Source organism: Polistes dominula, unplaced genomic scaffold (genome assembly GCF_049000335.1).
Source record: "Polistes dominula isolate Pdom_NZ unplaced genomic scaffold, Pdom_raw_medaka contig_15, whole genome shotgun sequence".
Lineage (NCBI taxonomy): Eukaryota > Metazoa > Arthropoda > Insecta > Hymenoptera > Vespidae > Polistes > Polistes dominula.
The window spans coordinates 5,093,543-5,106,493 of NW_028300915.1; the positions used below are offsets into that span (position 1 = coordinate 5,093,543).

Consider the following 12,951-nt stretch of genomic DNA (forward strand, 5'->3'; position numbering starts at 1 on the left):
ATTCACCAATTTTAAAGCCACAGTTTATGGGACCCGATCTTTCAAAATTCGATTCCTTAAAAGGTTCTGATATAGAAGGTTACTTCAAAAATTATAGGAACGAGAAAATTTCACGAATCATCGTTAGTAATTATTGCCTATTTATATTGAAACGCTTAATAAATTAAGAAATTATTATTTTTTTTTAATAGATCATATATTTTTATTTATTATAATATTTTTTTATTAAAGTTACCATCATACAGTTGGACTACACCAAAAAAATCGTACACTCCACGACCAAATCCAACGATGACTTTACAGACTAGAGTTCGTTCTCTTACAATACCGCAAAATAATATTTCTACCATAGATTTAGCACATATGAAAGAAGTGGACAATTTATATACAGTATTTGTTTAATTTACTTGGAAAGTTTTGTTCATTATGAATTATAAATTCGTGTTAACTTTTTTTTTTTTTTAAATAAAAAGGTAGTACAAGTTCATCGTGATCAATACAAGGATCGTTCATCAAATCTCCATCCATTAGAATTTTTCAAAACAGACAGATACAAGTATCAATGTGCACCTAAATTAATACCATCGTATTTTACCAAATATCCAACGTCCTATACAAAATACAAAACACCCGTGATCCTTCCATTGACTTATGAAAGAAAAAAAGCCATTCCTTGCATACCCGATTTGGTGCTTTCTGGGGTTTACGATCGTTCAAACTGTATCGCATATAGGCGTTGACTTATTATAAAAAAGATATCACATAAAATCATTTTTTATCTGCTGTTATCAAACATTAAATTGAAAAGAATGAGCAAAGTCTGGCATCCTTGCAACAAGTCGTTCAAATTCTTGAGGGGAAATACTTCCATTTTCGGTGAAATCCATTTCAGATATCATCTATAAAATTAAGATTCAATTAGTACAATATATTTTTTAAATGAGAAATTTTTAAAATATGGTTTAATTATTTAATTTAAATAAGAGTTTACGCTGCGTGGATCACAATATGATCAATTCTGAATTTTCTATTCAAGTGGTTCGAAATTTTTACTATTTCAATGCAGTTTGCATAAAAAGTCGCCGAAAATCAATCTAACAAAAATTAAACAAAATATTCTATGAAAATGTAAAACCATGAAACCAATGTTCATTTACAGACACTTACCATACGTGCCACTTGTTCGATACTTTCATGATCAAGTTGATTCCTGATTTTTTCATTTTCATTAATCCTAGTTAATTTTTCTACAGCTTCAATTAAATCAGCCATTACAAGCTGATCGTCACCGTCAAAATCTGAAAACGAATGCGATTTTATTTCTTTTGTAATTGATTATTAAAGAAAATTATATGTAAAATAAATGAAATTATTATATTGATTCCATGAAAATTAAACACACGAAAAGAGTTTTTGTAAATAAATTTTGAATAAATCTATTTATTATTTTCAAAATGTTATCTATTTTACTAAAAAATATGTGACAGAATTATATCGATCGCATCCATTGAGAAAAAGTTTGTCTTTTTTATTTGCAAGCAACAAAATTATTTAACATCGTAACGATGTTTGTACTTACAATTTTTTGTAGGAACAAAGTGTTAAAATGTGAAGAAAGATGAGATCAAATAATATTTTAAATAGCAAAAATTAAAGTAAAAAGCGAACAAAAATATTAGATTTTTTTTACTATAATTACCAAATATCAGAAATGCCCAGGCTGAACGAACGTTTAAGGGACAATTTTTGGAAAAAGCGGAACAAAGATCTAAAACATCCTCGAAACTTAAACATTCGTCTTGTTTTGAAGAAAACACTCGATATATCGAATCTCTAAATGGACTGTGCTGAAAAAATGAGAAGAAATTTTTCAATCATTATTCATACATTTATCACATGTTCTTTACTTACATTAATTAATTCATCATTATTTAGAGTGAAACAAATAATAGTTTTAGTTTTTTAAACAAAATTAAATCTATATCAGTACTATTAGAAATTCATATAAACTTTGTTATATAGTTAAATTGATATTGTTAATCGGATGAAGTAAAAAAAATCAGATTGAAATTACTCACTGAAACTTGGGGTAATATTTTATCTATTTGTATCTTCGTAAAGCGATGTTGCAAATTGTTGCACAAGATTCCTGGTGCTAAGTTATTAAGAAGGTTGTAAATGCTAAAAAATAAAAGAGGAATATTAATTTATTCGGAAATGCATAATGTGGTATATTTACTGAATTATTTCGAATTTGGTCAAATATGATAATTCAACGTAATCTTCTATTAATTCTTCCGGAAGAATATGATTTGAACTACTGTTGCCCATGATTAATAATTAGACTTTAGTTGCACTTTTACTCGTTGTATGTAATTGAAAGAGAGTTATCACTTACAACTAATCTACGCTTGGAAAATCTGTTATCAATAACTGATAATTTTATCTTTTTATCTAGTTTTGCAAGCATATCAGATTAACAATCTCTTTTTAAACTTTTATATTAAAAATTACATATGCTTTGACATATACTAGGATGCATTATTTGTATCATTTATAAATATATTGTATATACATATAGAAACAATACCAAAAAATATACAGACCTTTCCATTCTTACAATTAGACCAGAATAAAATTATAATTATTATAGAATATTAATAATTGTAATTATAAAAAATAAAAATAACAAACAATCTGGAAAATAAAAAAAAAATCTCCCCGGCGGGGAATCGAACCCCGGTCTCCCGCGTGACAGGCGGGGATACTAACCACTATACTACCGAGGATTATATTTATATTAAAAGATTATAATGTAAATAAACTTAATTTTTAATCTGACAAGGAGATGCTGCGATTGTCACACTTCCGATTTTTTTTAAATTTGGCACACTTGTAGCAGTCCATGAAAAGATTCATTGTGCTTTTAAACTTGGTGCAAATACCCAGCCGTTTGCGAATAAACGCGAATTGAAATTTCACATAAATGTGAAAGAATATATCATCCTTCTTATGAATATACCCCCTTCTTCTGTCAGTCTTCCGCGATGTTGTCAATAGATTGATATAGAAGGAAAATCTCTTTTCACGGATATGCAATATATTTAATATAAATGAAATAAAGATACAAAATAATGATATAATAGTACGTCTTCTTTGGTTGGCTACTAAACGATGACTGCCTCTCACTTTCTTTTCTTTAACCGTTTGACTCCCAGGGGGTTTTGAAAAAACACTGTCGAGGAATCCCAAACAGCGCAACTGCGCTTTTTCTAAATGAGTAAGAGACCCAAGCAGCGCGATAGCGCTACTTGTATGCATTTGTTTTATATATATGAGCGCACCGTCAGTTGTCTACAATGCTCGAAATGTACTGGGTTTTTTCAACATAAAATGTGAACAGCGCGATCGTGCTGCTTGGGACTCAAACGGTTAATTTACTTCCTTGGGCGACGCTCTCTTTATCGTTATTCGGCTGTTTATATTACATAGTTTATCCTTTGCCTGATTATACCCGATACTCTCTGGCCCACTCATGCTTAAGTGTTCTCACTCATCACACTCTCACATCTCACATAGATGTGTATTCCTTTAGCTGTAGTAGTGTAGTATTCTACAATAGTGGCAATGTGTGTGCCTCACAAGTCACCGATACCTGTATCTCCTTTAATATTGATGGACCTAATGGTCTTTTCCCGTTCGGTATACCGACCAATATTTTACGCGCCATTTAATCCTCCCCCATATGCGTCACGTGACCGGTCCATCTTAATCGGCCTGATTTTATGACGTTACGAATGTCCGGTTTGTTGTACAATCGATTCCGAAAATTTATTAAAAACAAATAATTTTGTTTAATTCTACATAAACAACTTAATTTTTATTAAAAATATAAATGTATGAACAATACAAAACAAAAAATATTATCTTAATTTAACATAACTTTAATTTAATTTATTTCTTCGTCGTCACTGCTCAATTAATTCAACCGAGAATGTTTTTTCGGTGGAATGATATCGCCTTCACTTTCAGAACTTTTTTCTTCATTTAATGTTCTTGCATCTCTTCCCTCTTTAAAAAATCTGTAATTTTACGTTGCTTGCTGGTTCTTACCAGATCATTGTAAATTTCTCGATATGGTGCTAAACAGTTTTGATGCTCCCTTTTGAATTTTCGGCTCCTTTCTTTGGAAGGATTTGCATTCAAGAGAAATGACTCGAGATTTTCAGCTAAACTTAGGATTTCTTGTAATTTTTTTAATGTTAAATTATTAACTGCACAATCTTCATCAGTGCTAGTGTTCTCAGGATCGATTTGATTTACAGCTTCGAATGCCATTTCCTCCAAATCCGCTTCGTCAACTTTTTCTTCCACTAATAAACCTTGAACGTCCTCAAAAGTCATATCTTTTTTCGATATAAACGTTCTACTGGACATCTTTTTCCTCCAAAGCCCTGTTTCATCGACATCGAAAACCTGATCTGCTGTGTATCCTTCCTCTTCTATAATCTTTTGAATTTTGTCTGGATACGTCCTAGCAGCTTCACGATCAGTCGACGCAGATTCTCCTTGAATTTTTATGCTATAAATTGCAAAACGCTTTTTGAATTTTTCGAACCAACCTTAACTTGCCACAAAATCTGGATTGACAGAGGATTCTCCATGTTCTTTAAGATGTTTGTAAATCTTGAGTGCTTTTTGTTTAATGATATTACCATTCAATGGAATTCTTTTTTGACAGCAATCATCAATCTAAATGCTGAGTTCCTTTTCCATCTTCTCAATTATTGTTGCCCGGGAGCGAGCTGCACGTTTTGCGGATGTCAAAGATCCTGCAGCAACTGCACTTCTTATGTCTTTTTCATTTTTTTTAATAGTCCGGATTGTTGCTTCATTCAAATTCGAGCTTTTTCCAATGTGAGATGCTTTTTCTCCTTTCAAAAGACGATCCAAGATTTGTATCTTGACTTCTAAAGAAATAAATTTCCTCTTAAACGTTGTTTTTTTTTCTGTATCGTACATGGTTTGGGGCTGAAACTTAATGTCTTAAAGATGAAAAAGTTATTCTTTAACACACCTTGGCTTGACGCAGACTGCCGACCAGCAGTGTGTGACTTTTGTTTTCAGGCCACGGAGATGAAAAGTAATATTTTCCGCAACACTGTACTTCTACAGCCTAGCTTGTACAAAGATTTTTGCAATTTTTTGTATCGTGTTAGAGCGAAACCTTGTTATAGGATGTCGTATTGTAGGAGGGTTTCCGCAATTCATGAATCGTGTTATAGGAGGACTAGCTTGTTAGTAGGAAGGCTACCTGTAAATAATTATAAATTATATAATAAATACATATCATCATTATACATAATTTGTTACTTTTACTATTATATAATCAATACAAATTAGTTAACGACTTAGGAACGTTAGATTACTAAATTCCAGCAAATTACTTAAGTAAAGCAATGTGGACACCGTTGCTATCATATAACATGTGTAATATAACAAATAATATTATGTAATAAAATAGATAATATAACTCGTAAGTCGAATAAGAATATGGAATTATGAACGTAATCTACATACATAGATACATTACATAATTAAAATGATAATAATAATCATTTATAGAAGATTATAAAAATTCCTCTAGAAAATAAATAGATAATAATAAACATCTGTAATATTATCGTTTATCAGAGATTTCAACAACAGAATTCGACATTATCTTTTGAAAATTATTGCCCCCCCCCCAAAAAAAATTGTTAATAAAATCTAAAGATAAGAACAGGATAAGATTAGACAATCCATTGATAGCAATTTGTTTAAAATGAATTTGTTTTAATTTTGCTAACTAATTTAAAACCAAGAATTTAGACTAATTGTTGCTACATTAACTATCAATGACACGCCAACGATAAGAACACATAAGTATTATGATAGTTTAACTGAAGTTAAACACCTATATTTTAAGTTTCTAATGTTATCATGCATTTCTGCTATCTAATTCTTTTTTTCATTATTTCAGTCATTGTCTTCTTTTTTTAACGATTATTGGTACCAATAAATTTCAATACTTATTGTTATTGTTAACTATTTGATCTCGAAACATTCGAAGACCAAAACTCAAAGTGTTACCTAATTATAAGTATACAATATTATAAGTTTTTCAGGAGAATGATAAAGCCCAAAGATTATACATAATTAAAACGTTTGATTATTATATTATCTGAAAAACTTGTAGGTAGACAAGTTGTCCACTTTCAAGATAATCAAAGTAGACTTTAGTCTAATTGGAGTAAAAATAGATCTACATTTAATATGGGATTTGATCAAGCTTGACAGAAAATTGAAGAAAATTTTTATCGGTGTGTGGAGTAGATGAAATAGAGTACAATAGGAAAAATACAATACAACAATAATAACAATGAAATACATTGTTATCCAAGATCTTATCAAACAATCTGTACGTATTATATCTGGAAACAAATTTGTGTCAAGAAAAAAAGAACGAGATAAAGAATTACGAAAGTTTAAATTTAACAACAAATTATTTTTAATTTAAACTAAAAAGAACAAAATAAAGAGGTAACGATAAGATTTTCAAGATAGTTTCTTTTCTTATCTCTAACGATGCATTTTGATGGATGGATTTAGAAAACTTTCAACTTTATATTATAAGATAAAACAAAAAAATATTTGAATATGTTATGTACGAGTTGAGAATTTCAAAAAAAACAAAATAAATTTTTATATAATTTTCTCCTATATCTTCATCATTCGTTTATTATAAATAAATAACCTCAACAAATTTCTACTTACTATGGCACGATTATTTTTCTTAACTAAATTTCATTGAAAAATAAAAAAACAAATAGTATACCAAATGTCTTTAAATGATGTTTATAAATCAATTAGTATTTAGATTTACTACTTTTTTTTATACAATTAACTTATTTTACAAACTCAATTTGTAGTTTTACAATCTGAATATAAAAAAAAACACCTAAAAAATATAAATATAAAATATTATTTTTATATCACCTACGAAAAAAGCTTGTCAATGTTTATTTTGATAAAAGTATTTGTGTGTACGCATATGCGATGTTGAAGTTATAATTTCGATAAAATCATAGTTAACAATCGAAAATCTGATAAAAAAATTGTTACCTTTAGACTTATGATATCAGTAATTTATAAAACCGGTCACCATGAACATTTGTCTCAATAGTTCTCTAGTACTGTTAAGTGGTACATCATAAAATTGTAAGTATGAATCGATACTTAAATTTATTTTCGAATATTTGCGCATATTTAAATGAATATATTATTATCGATTATTAAGTTAAGCAATTATTCAAAACAATGTGTATAAGTATACATATTAATTAGATCAACATAACATAATATAATAATATTTAATATATTCAAATATCTAATAAATGTAATTATAATTGTTTCAGAAAAATGATTCGTTCGACAATAATATTAGTGGTGATTTTTATTATTTCTTCTGTTTACGCACAAGAACAGGAAGAAAAATATACTGTCAGTGACTTAAAACCTTTCTTGGAAAAATTTAGGTACGTTATGAGAACTGGAAGTGAGTCTCTCAAAGTACCTGTCTTGGATCCACATGACGTTCAAGAGAGCAATTATAAATTTGATTTATCTTTCCTTAAGTAAGTATCTCTCTATTTCTGTTTATTTAAGAAATATTATATGAAATTTCTTCTAAAATTTTGTTAGAAAATATATTATTTAAACTGAATATATATGATTTGTCATCTTTTTAGAGCTGACTTTGGTGTAAAAAATCTTCACTTGACCGGTCTATCAGATTATCAGGTCCAAGAAGGTAAACTCCACGTAGCAGGATTCAATATTGTTTTAGGTTTTCATTGGGATCAACTCGTTGTAAATACAGAGTACGATATTAATGGACTCGTAAACAATAAAATTCCGATTTATGGAAAAGGAAATTTCTCGTAAGTCATTTATCAAGCGTTTTTTAGATTTACTGATGATTATTCAGATTATCAACAGTTTGTATTTTAACGATCTTTCGTTCACTGATTATGAACCATCGTATAATAAAAAACGTTTTTTAATTATTTAAACCTAATTCTTTATTTCTAATGAATTTTTAGATCAATACTTGGTGGCGTAGATTTTTCTGCCAATATTCGACTAGGATTTAAAAATAACAAGTCATATATAGCGAGCATTAGGTCGACAGTTGTTTTGGAATCTCTTAATGTATGTTTTTATTTATTTACTTTATATAAATATAATGAATAATGTTATTTACAAATGAAATTATAGAATGTCAAAGAGTTTGACGTTTAGAAAATTTATTTATTAATTATATCATTAGTTGATCATTTACCAGCATTATTTTACATCGATGATTGCTATTTTTTATTTTTATTTTTTTTAGGTCAAAGCAACTGGAATTTTCAATGACGAAAAACGTTCGGAGGAAATTAGTAGGAAAATAACTAATATGGGACCAGAATTTATTCGAAAACATCCAAATGAAGCTGGAGAATTATTGAGCGAAATTGCAGAGAGAAAATTAAACCTTGTTATTGGTAATAAAACTCTCAAAGAATTATTGGAGCTCTTAAATATTTAAAAAGAAAAAAAAATACAAATCAGGATCCCATTTTTTTCTACAATTTGTAGAATTATTGTTTATAAATAAATATTAGTATATAGAAATCCTTAATTTGAATTGGTTCAAAAGCCTTGTTCTCACTCTTTGCTGAATGTATCTCAACGAGTAAAATAAATAATAAAGATATAGAAAAAAATGTCTGTGTCTTATCGTAACACCATGAATTTAAAAATGTTCTTTTAATTTACTAATGCACAAAAATTTTCAATAAATCACTTATTTCTTCTTTTGACTATGTAACAATAAACAATTTTCTTAGAAAAAAAAATAATATCGTACGAGATAATAAAAAATGGTATTTCCTTTTTCGCAGAAACTTTAAAAAAATTCGAATAATTACGTTATTCATATTATAATTCTCGTAATCTGAAAAATTTATATGATAGAACATTCAATAGTATAATCCTTTTATAAATTGTTGAAACTTTTGAATCTATTTGAAATATCTAGACTTCTTTAAGAGAGTAGATAAGTAAAATTTATACGAAGACTGGATTTCCCATTGTACATGACAGAATGTTTGAAATATGTTCCAAATATAAGAAAGATATTTTTCGTTAGCTACCGTTTGATGAATTTGTCTTCTATTTATCTATTATCAGCTGGACACATTCCTATCTTTATCTGTACAGTTGTATACCTATAGTTTCTTCGTTTTATTGCCTTTCAAACGAAAGTTCATCAATGCTTAAAATAGAAGATTCTTTATATATTTAAAATCAGGCCCGAGGTAAAAAGTAAAAAAACTATCACTATAAATGAAATAAAGAAACAATATTATCTTCAACTATTTAACTACCAATAGCATCCAAACCCTTAAATCCATTACATAATGCCATATTCTTAAATAAATTAAACAACCTATATTTAAGAATGTCTAAATCACTCAAACCACCCTACCAGCGAATCCAAGAAAACCTAAAAGAAATACAACTTAAAAAATTACTAATTTACGAAAATCAAATTTTCTTTCATGCAAACATATTACATTAATAATATTGTTTGTTAGGTAAAATATAAATAATGTATAATATTCTAAATATGCATGTAACAAAAAAGTAAATAAATATATTCGATCGAACGTATAATTAAATATACTTGTGCCTACATTGACGTATGCAACTTTTATAAAAAAAAAAAATGAAAAAGAAAAAAGGTATTATCATCGATAAACGATCACAATACCAATCAGATAACGAGATTCGTTCAAAAAATGATTGATATTGGCTGCCTATGCGTATATATATGACAAAAATATATTTTTTAATAGTCGAGACATCGAGACGAGATCCGATTGACGTGTCTTACATTTGTGAACAGTAAGTATTAATATTAACCAAAAAAGAAAACCAAATTAAAAAATTATTACGAAGATAAAGAATACAAAACAAAACACTTTGTGCATTAAAACAGATAATATTACTCGTAAATCATGCGAGCAAGAGTTCTGTCAAATAATAAACGTATTCTACATACATTCATACATACATACATACATACATACATATATACGTTACATAATTAAAATGATAATAAAGATTATCCATGGGTGATTATAAAAATTCATCTAAAAAAAAAGACTAATAGATAATAATTAACATCTGCAATATTATCGATTATCAAAGATTTCTTCAACGTAATTAGATATTATACTTTGAGAAAAATTACTCCCAACCAAAAAATTATTAATAGAATTTAAAGATAAGAACAAAATAAGTCCAGACAATCTTTTAATAAAGATTTGTTTAAAATAAATTTGTTTGAATTTAATTAATCAATTTAAAAACAAGAATTTTTACACTATTTGTTGCCATATTTATTATCAATAACTTGACGATAAAAAAATATACGTATTACGATATCTTGATAAAAGCTTATATATTTATATTTCTAACGATATCGCGCGCGATATCGTGTATTTTTGATCTCTTTATAATTTTGGTTTTTTTTTTTAATTTATTTTTTCTTTTAATTACAATTGATACGAATAATTTCAATACCTTAGTGTAAACTAATAAAACTCGAAATATTCTAACACAAAGCGTTAATTAAATATAAAAAATAATAGATTTTTAACAAGAGAATAGTAGACTCGAAAAAGACTCGTAACTATTTGGTTTTATTTTTTTATTTATTTATTTCTTTTGAATGTTTTAGATTAAAATATTTGGTATCGTTGATCGAGTAAGAATTGCGTGCACGATTTTACAATTAAATCAAGATCGAGACAATTTACTACTTAAAAATATTTGATAACAATTTTGGAATTACTATCTTACAGATAAAAAATAGATAATTGATATTAAATTTATTTACGAGTAATTGTAAATTGATTTCAAAGAAGTGGTAAAAAAGTTATATCTCGTTGGTAGCACTTAATAATTATAAGAAAGTGTTCGTATAGTAATCACTCGATTCCGTAAAAGGAAGAATAAAAAAATATATTATTTTCAGAATATATGCAATAATTAAAATATTAATTTACCAAATTAAAAGATAAAACAAATAATGCAATTAAAATATAACTAGTGAAATTTGTCAAGATCTAAAATATAAATAAATATTATTATACAAGATAAAACAATAAAATGAAAAAAACTTATCTAGAATGATAAATAAATTGTACTTTTTTTCAGAAAATGAAAACTGTATTTATAATATTGGCGACCATTTTCGTATCCTGCCATGGTTTTGTATATAAAGTTGATGCACAGGGTATGTTAATCAAAATATTTAAAAAAACTATACACATTACCCACATTATTTTTCATTATTTTAAAAATATTTTAATCTTTCAAATTAATTTTGTTTTAATTCAATTTTCTAAGAATCTAATATAGAAAAAACATATGACGAAATCCCGGTGGACAAACTTCGGGAGATTATGAGAAATGGGAGCTCGGCTCTTGGAATTCCAGTTTTAGATCCCTTCAAACTCCGTCAAACTGAATATATAATTCGAGAAAAGGGTTTTCTTGAGTAGGTTTTTAAATTATGATACAATATTTTTAAATGAAATCTTACAATTGATATTGTGCGATATATTAAGTAGAGTTAAGTGATCATCGATAACGAATAAAACAATTTTTGTTTTATTTCAAGGGCTCAAGGATATCTAAGAAACATGCAGGCAGACAATTTGTCCAATTTCGTGGCAATCAAAGCAGATTACACTATAATCGGACTTAAAATTAATCTACATTTAAAATGGGACTCAATCAAATTGGTTACAGATTACAGCATAATAGGAAATTTAGGAGATATGTTATCGATTTATGGATTAGGTGAAATCGAGTAAGTATTATAAGGGAAATTACTTTTTGATTTTTGAATGAATTTGGGACTACAAGTAATCTTCCTATAACACGGTAGATAGGTTCTTATGTGTTATAGGATGCCCTGTTGTGGGAGTGTTCCTGCAATTTATGAATTGTGTTATAACGAAACCGTGTTGTAGGAGGGTCATCTGTACTATACACTTTTTGTTATAAACTAAAACAAAATAAAAATCTGAAATATAATAATTTTTCATCTTTTGTCTATCTTTCCCAATAGTGCAACCGCACAAGGTTTAGAACTAAATGTTACAATGGGCTTGTCAATAAAAGATAATGGCGATTTATTTGTAAGAAGTTTCGAATCAGCTATCAAACTTAAAGCACTCGACGTAAGTATATTTATTTATTAGATCATTAATTAATACGTTCTGATCTAACGACGATAATAACACATTCAAATAATATTTTTAGATCAAAATAACTGGATTATTTCACGATGAACCTGTTTCAAAGATCGTAAGCACCATCCTGTCGGATATGATACCACAATTGATAGATGATTATCAACAAGAATTAACTGGAAAATTTAACACTTTAGCTACAAATACAATCAATAAGTTACTAAAAGGCAAAACTCTTTGGGATTTAATATCAATTATTTCACCAAGCGAAAATGAACCAATAATTTATTAGTCATAGCTATCATTCGTTTCCTTATCTTCATTTGTTTATTATATAATAAAAACATACAATAAATTTTTACTTTTACCATAGCATAATTATATTTTTTTAACTAGTTTCCATCGAGACTAAAAAAAAGTAACTGAACTGATAAATGTTTTTAAATAAATTCGTCTCTTGTTTGAGACTTTTCCAATCCTTTTTTTATGTAATTAACTTATCTTACAAGCTCAACTTGTGATTTTACAATTTCAATAAAAGAAGACTTACAAAATTATGAATATAAACTATTGTTTTGTTAAATAATTTACAAAAGAA

General features: G+C 27.6%; 3 protein-coding genes and 1 non-coding gene across 7 annotated transcripts; 2 read left to right on the forward strand and 2 right to left on the reverse strand.

Annotated features, from left to right (window-relative positions):
* Positions 1 to 83: 83 nt before the first annotated feature.
* On the reverse strand, positions 84 to 3,648 carry LOC107069253 (calcium and integrin-binding protein 1). Of its 4 annotated transcripts, XR_016175953.1 has the most exons (6): positions 2,240 to 2,392; positions 2,079 to 2,181; positions 1,700 to 1,847; positions 1,168 to 1,298; positions 682 to 899; positions 84 to 610 (listed from the first exon to the last, which is right to left on the reverse strand). XR_016175953.1 is itself a non-coding variant. In XM_015326424.2 (5 exons), exons 1-5 carry the CDS (start codon positions 2,329 to 2,331, stop codon positions 789 to 791), a joined length of 585 nt encoding a protein of 194 aa, XP_015181910.1. In that variant the 5' UTR covers positions 2,332 to 2,392; the 3' UTR covers positions 93 to 788. The 4 variants fall into 4 exon arrangements, 3 of the variants coding, with proteins under 3 accessions (XP_015181910.1, XP_089026477.1, XP_015181901.1); XM_015326424.2 differs by having other exon boundaries at positions 93 to 899; XM_089170351.1 differs by lacking the exon at positions 2,240 to 2,392 and adding an exon at positions 3,515 to 3,648 and having other exon boundaries at positions 96 to 899.
* On the reverse strand, positions 2,718 to 2,789 carry TRNAD-GUC (transfer RNA aspartic acid (anticodon GUC)). The gene has a single exon. It is a non-coding gene; the product is annotated as a tRNA-Asp (tRNA).
* Positions 3,649 to 7,465: 3,817 nt separating the features above from the next.
* LOC107068992 (uncharacterized) lies at positions 7,466 to 8,712 on the forward strand. The gene is made up of 4 exons (XM_015325887.2): positions 7,466 to 7,676; positions 7,791 to 7,982; positions 8,145 to 8,253; positions 8,435 to 8,712. Exons 1-4 carry the CDS (start codon positions 7,585 to 7,587, stop codon positions 8,630 to 8,632), a joined length of 591 nt encoding a protein of 196 aa, XP_015181373.2. The 5' UTR covers positions 7,466 to 7,584; the 3' UTR covers positions 8,633 to 8,712.
* A 1,206-nt stretch (positions 8,713 to 9,918) lies between these two features.
* LOC107069001 (uncharacterized) lies at positions 9,919 to 12,920 on the forward strand. Its single transcript, XM_015325899.2, has 6 exons — positions 9,919 to 9,993; positions 11,311 to 11,389; positions 11,503 to 11,653; positions 11,777 to 11,968; positions 12,230 to 12,341; positions 12,424 to 12,920. The coding sequence occupies exons 2-6, from the start codon at positions 11,314 to 11,316 to the stop codon at positions 12,643 to 12,645; spliced, it is 753 nt and encodes a 250-aa protein (XP_015181385.2). The 5' UTR covers positions 9,919 to 9,993; positions 11,311 to 11,313; the 3' UTR covers positions 12,646 to 12,920.
* Positions 12,921 to 12,951: the final 31 nt, after the last annotated feature.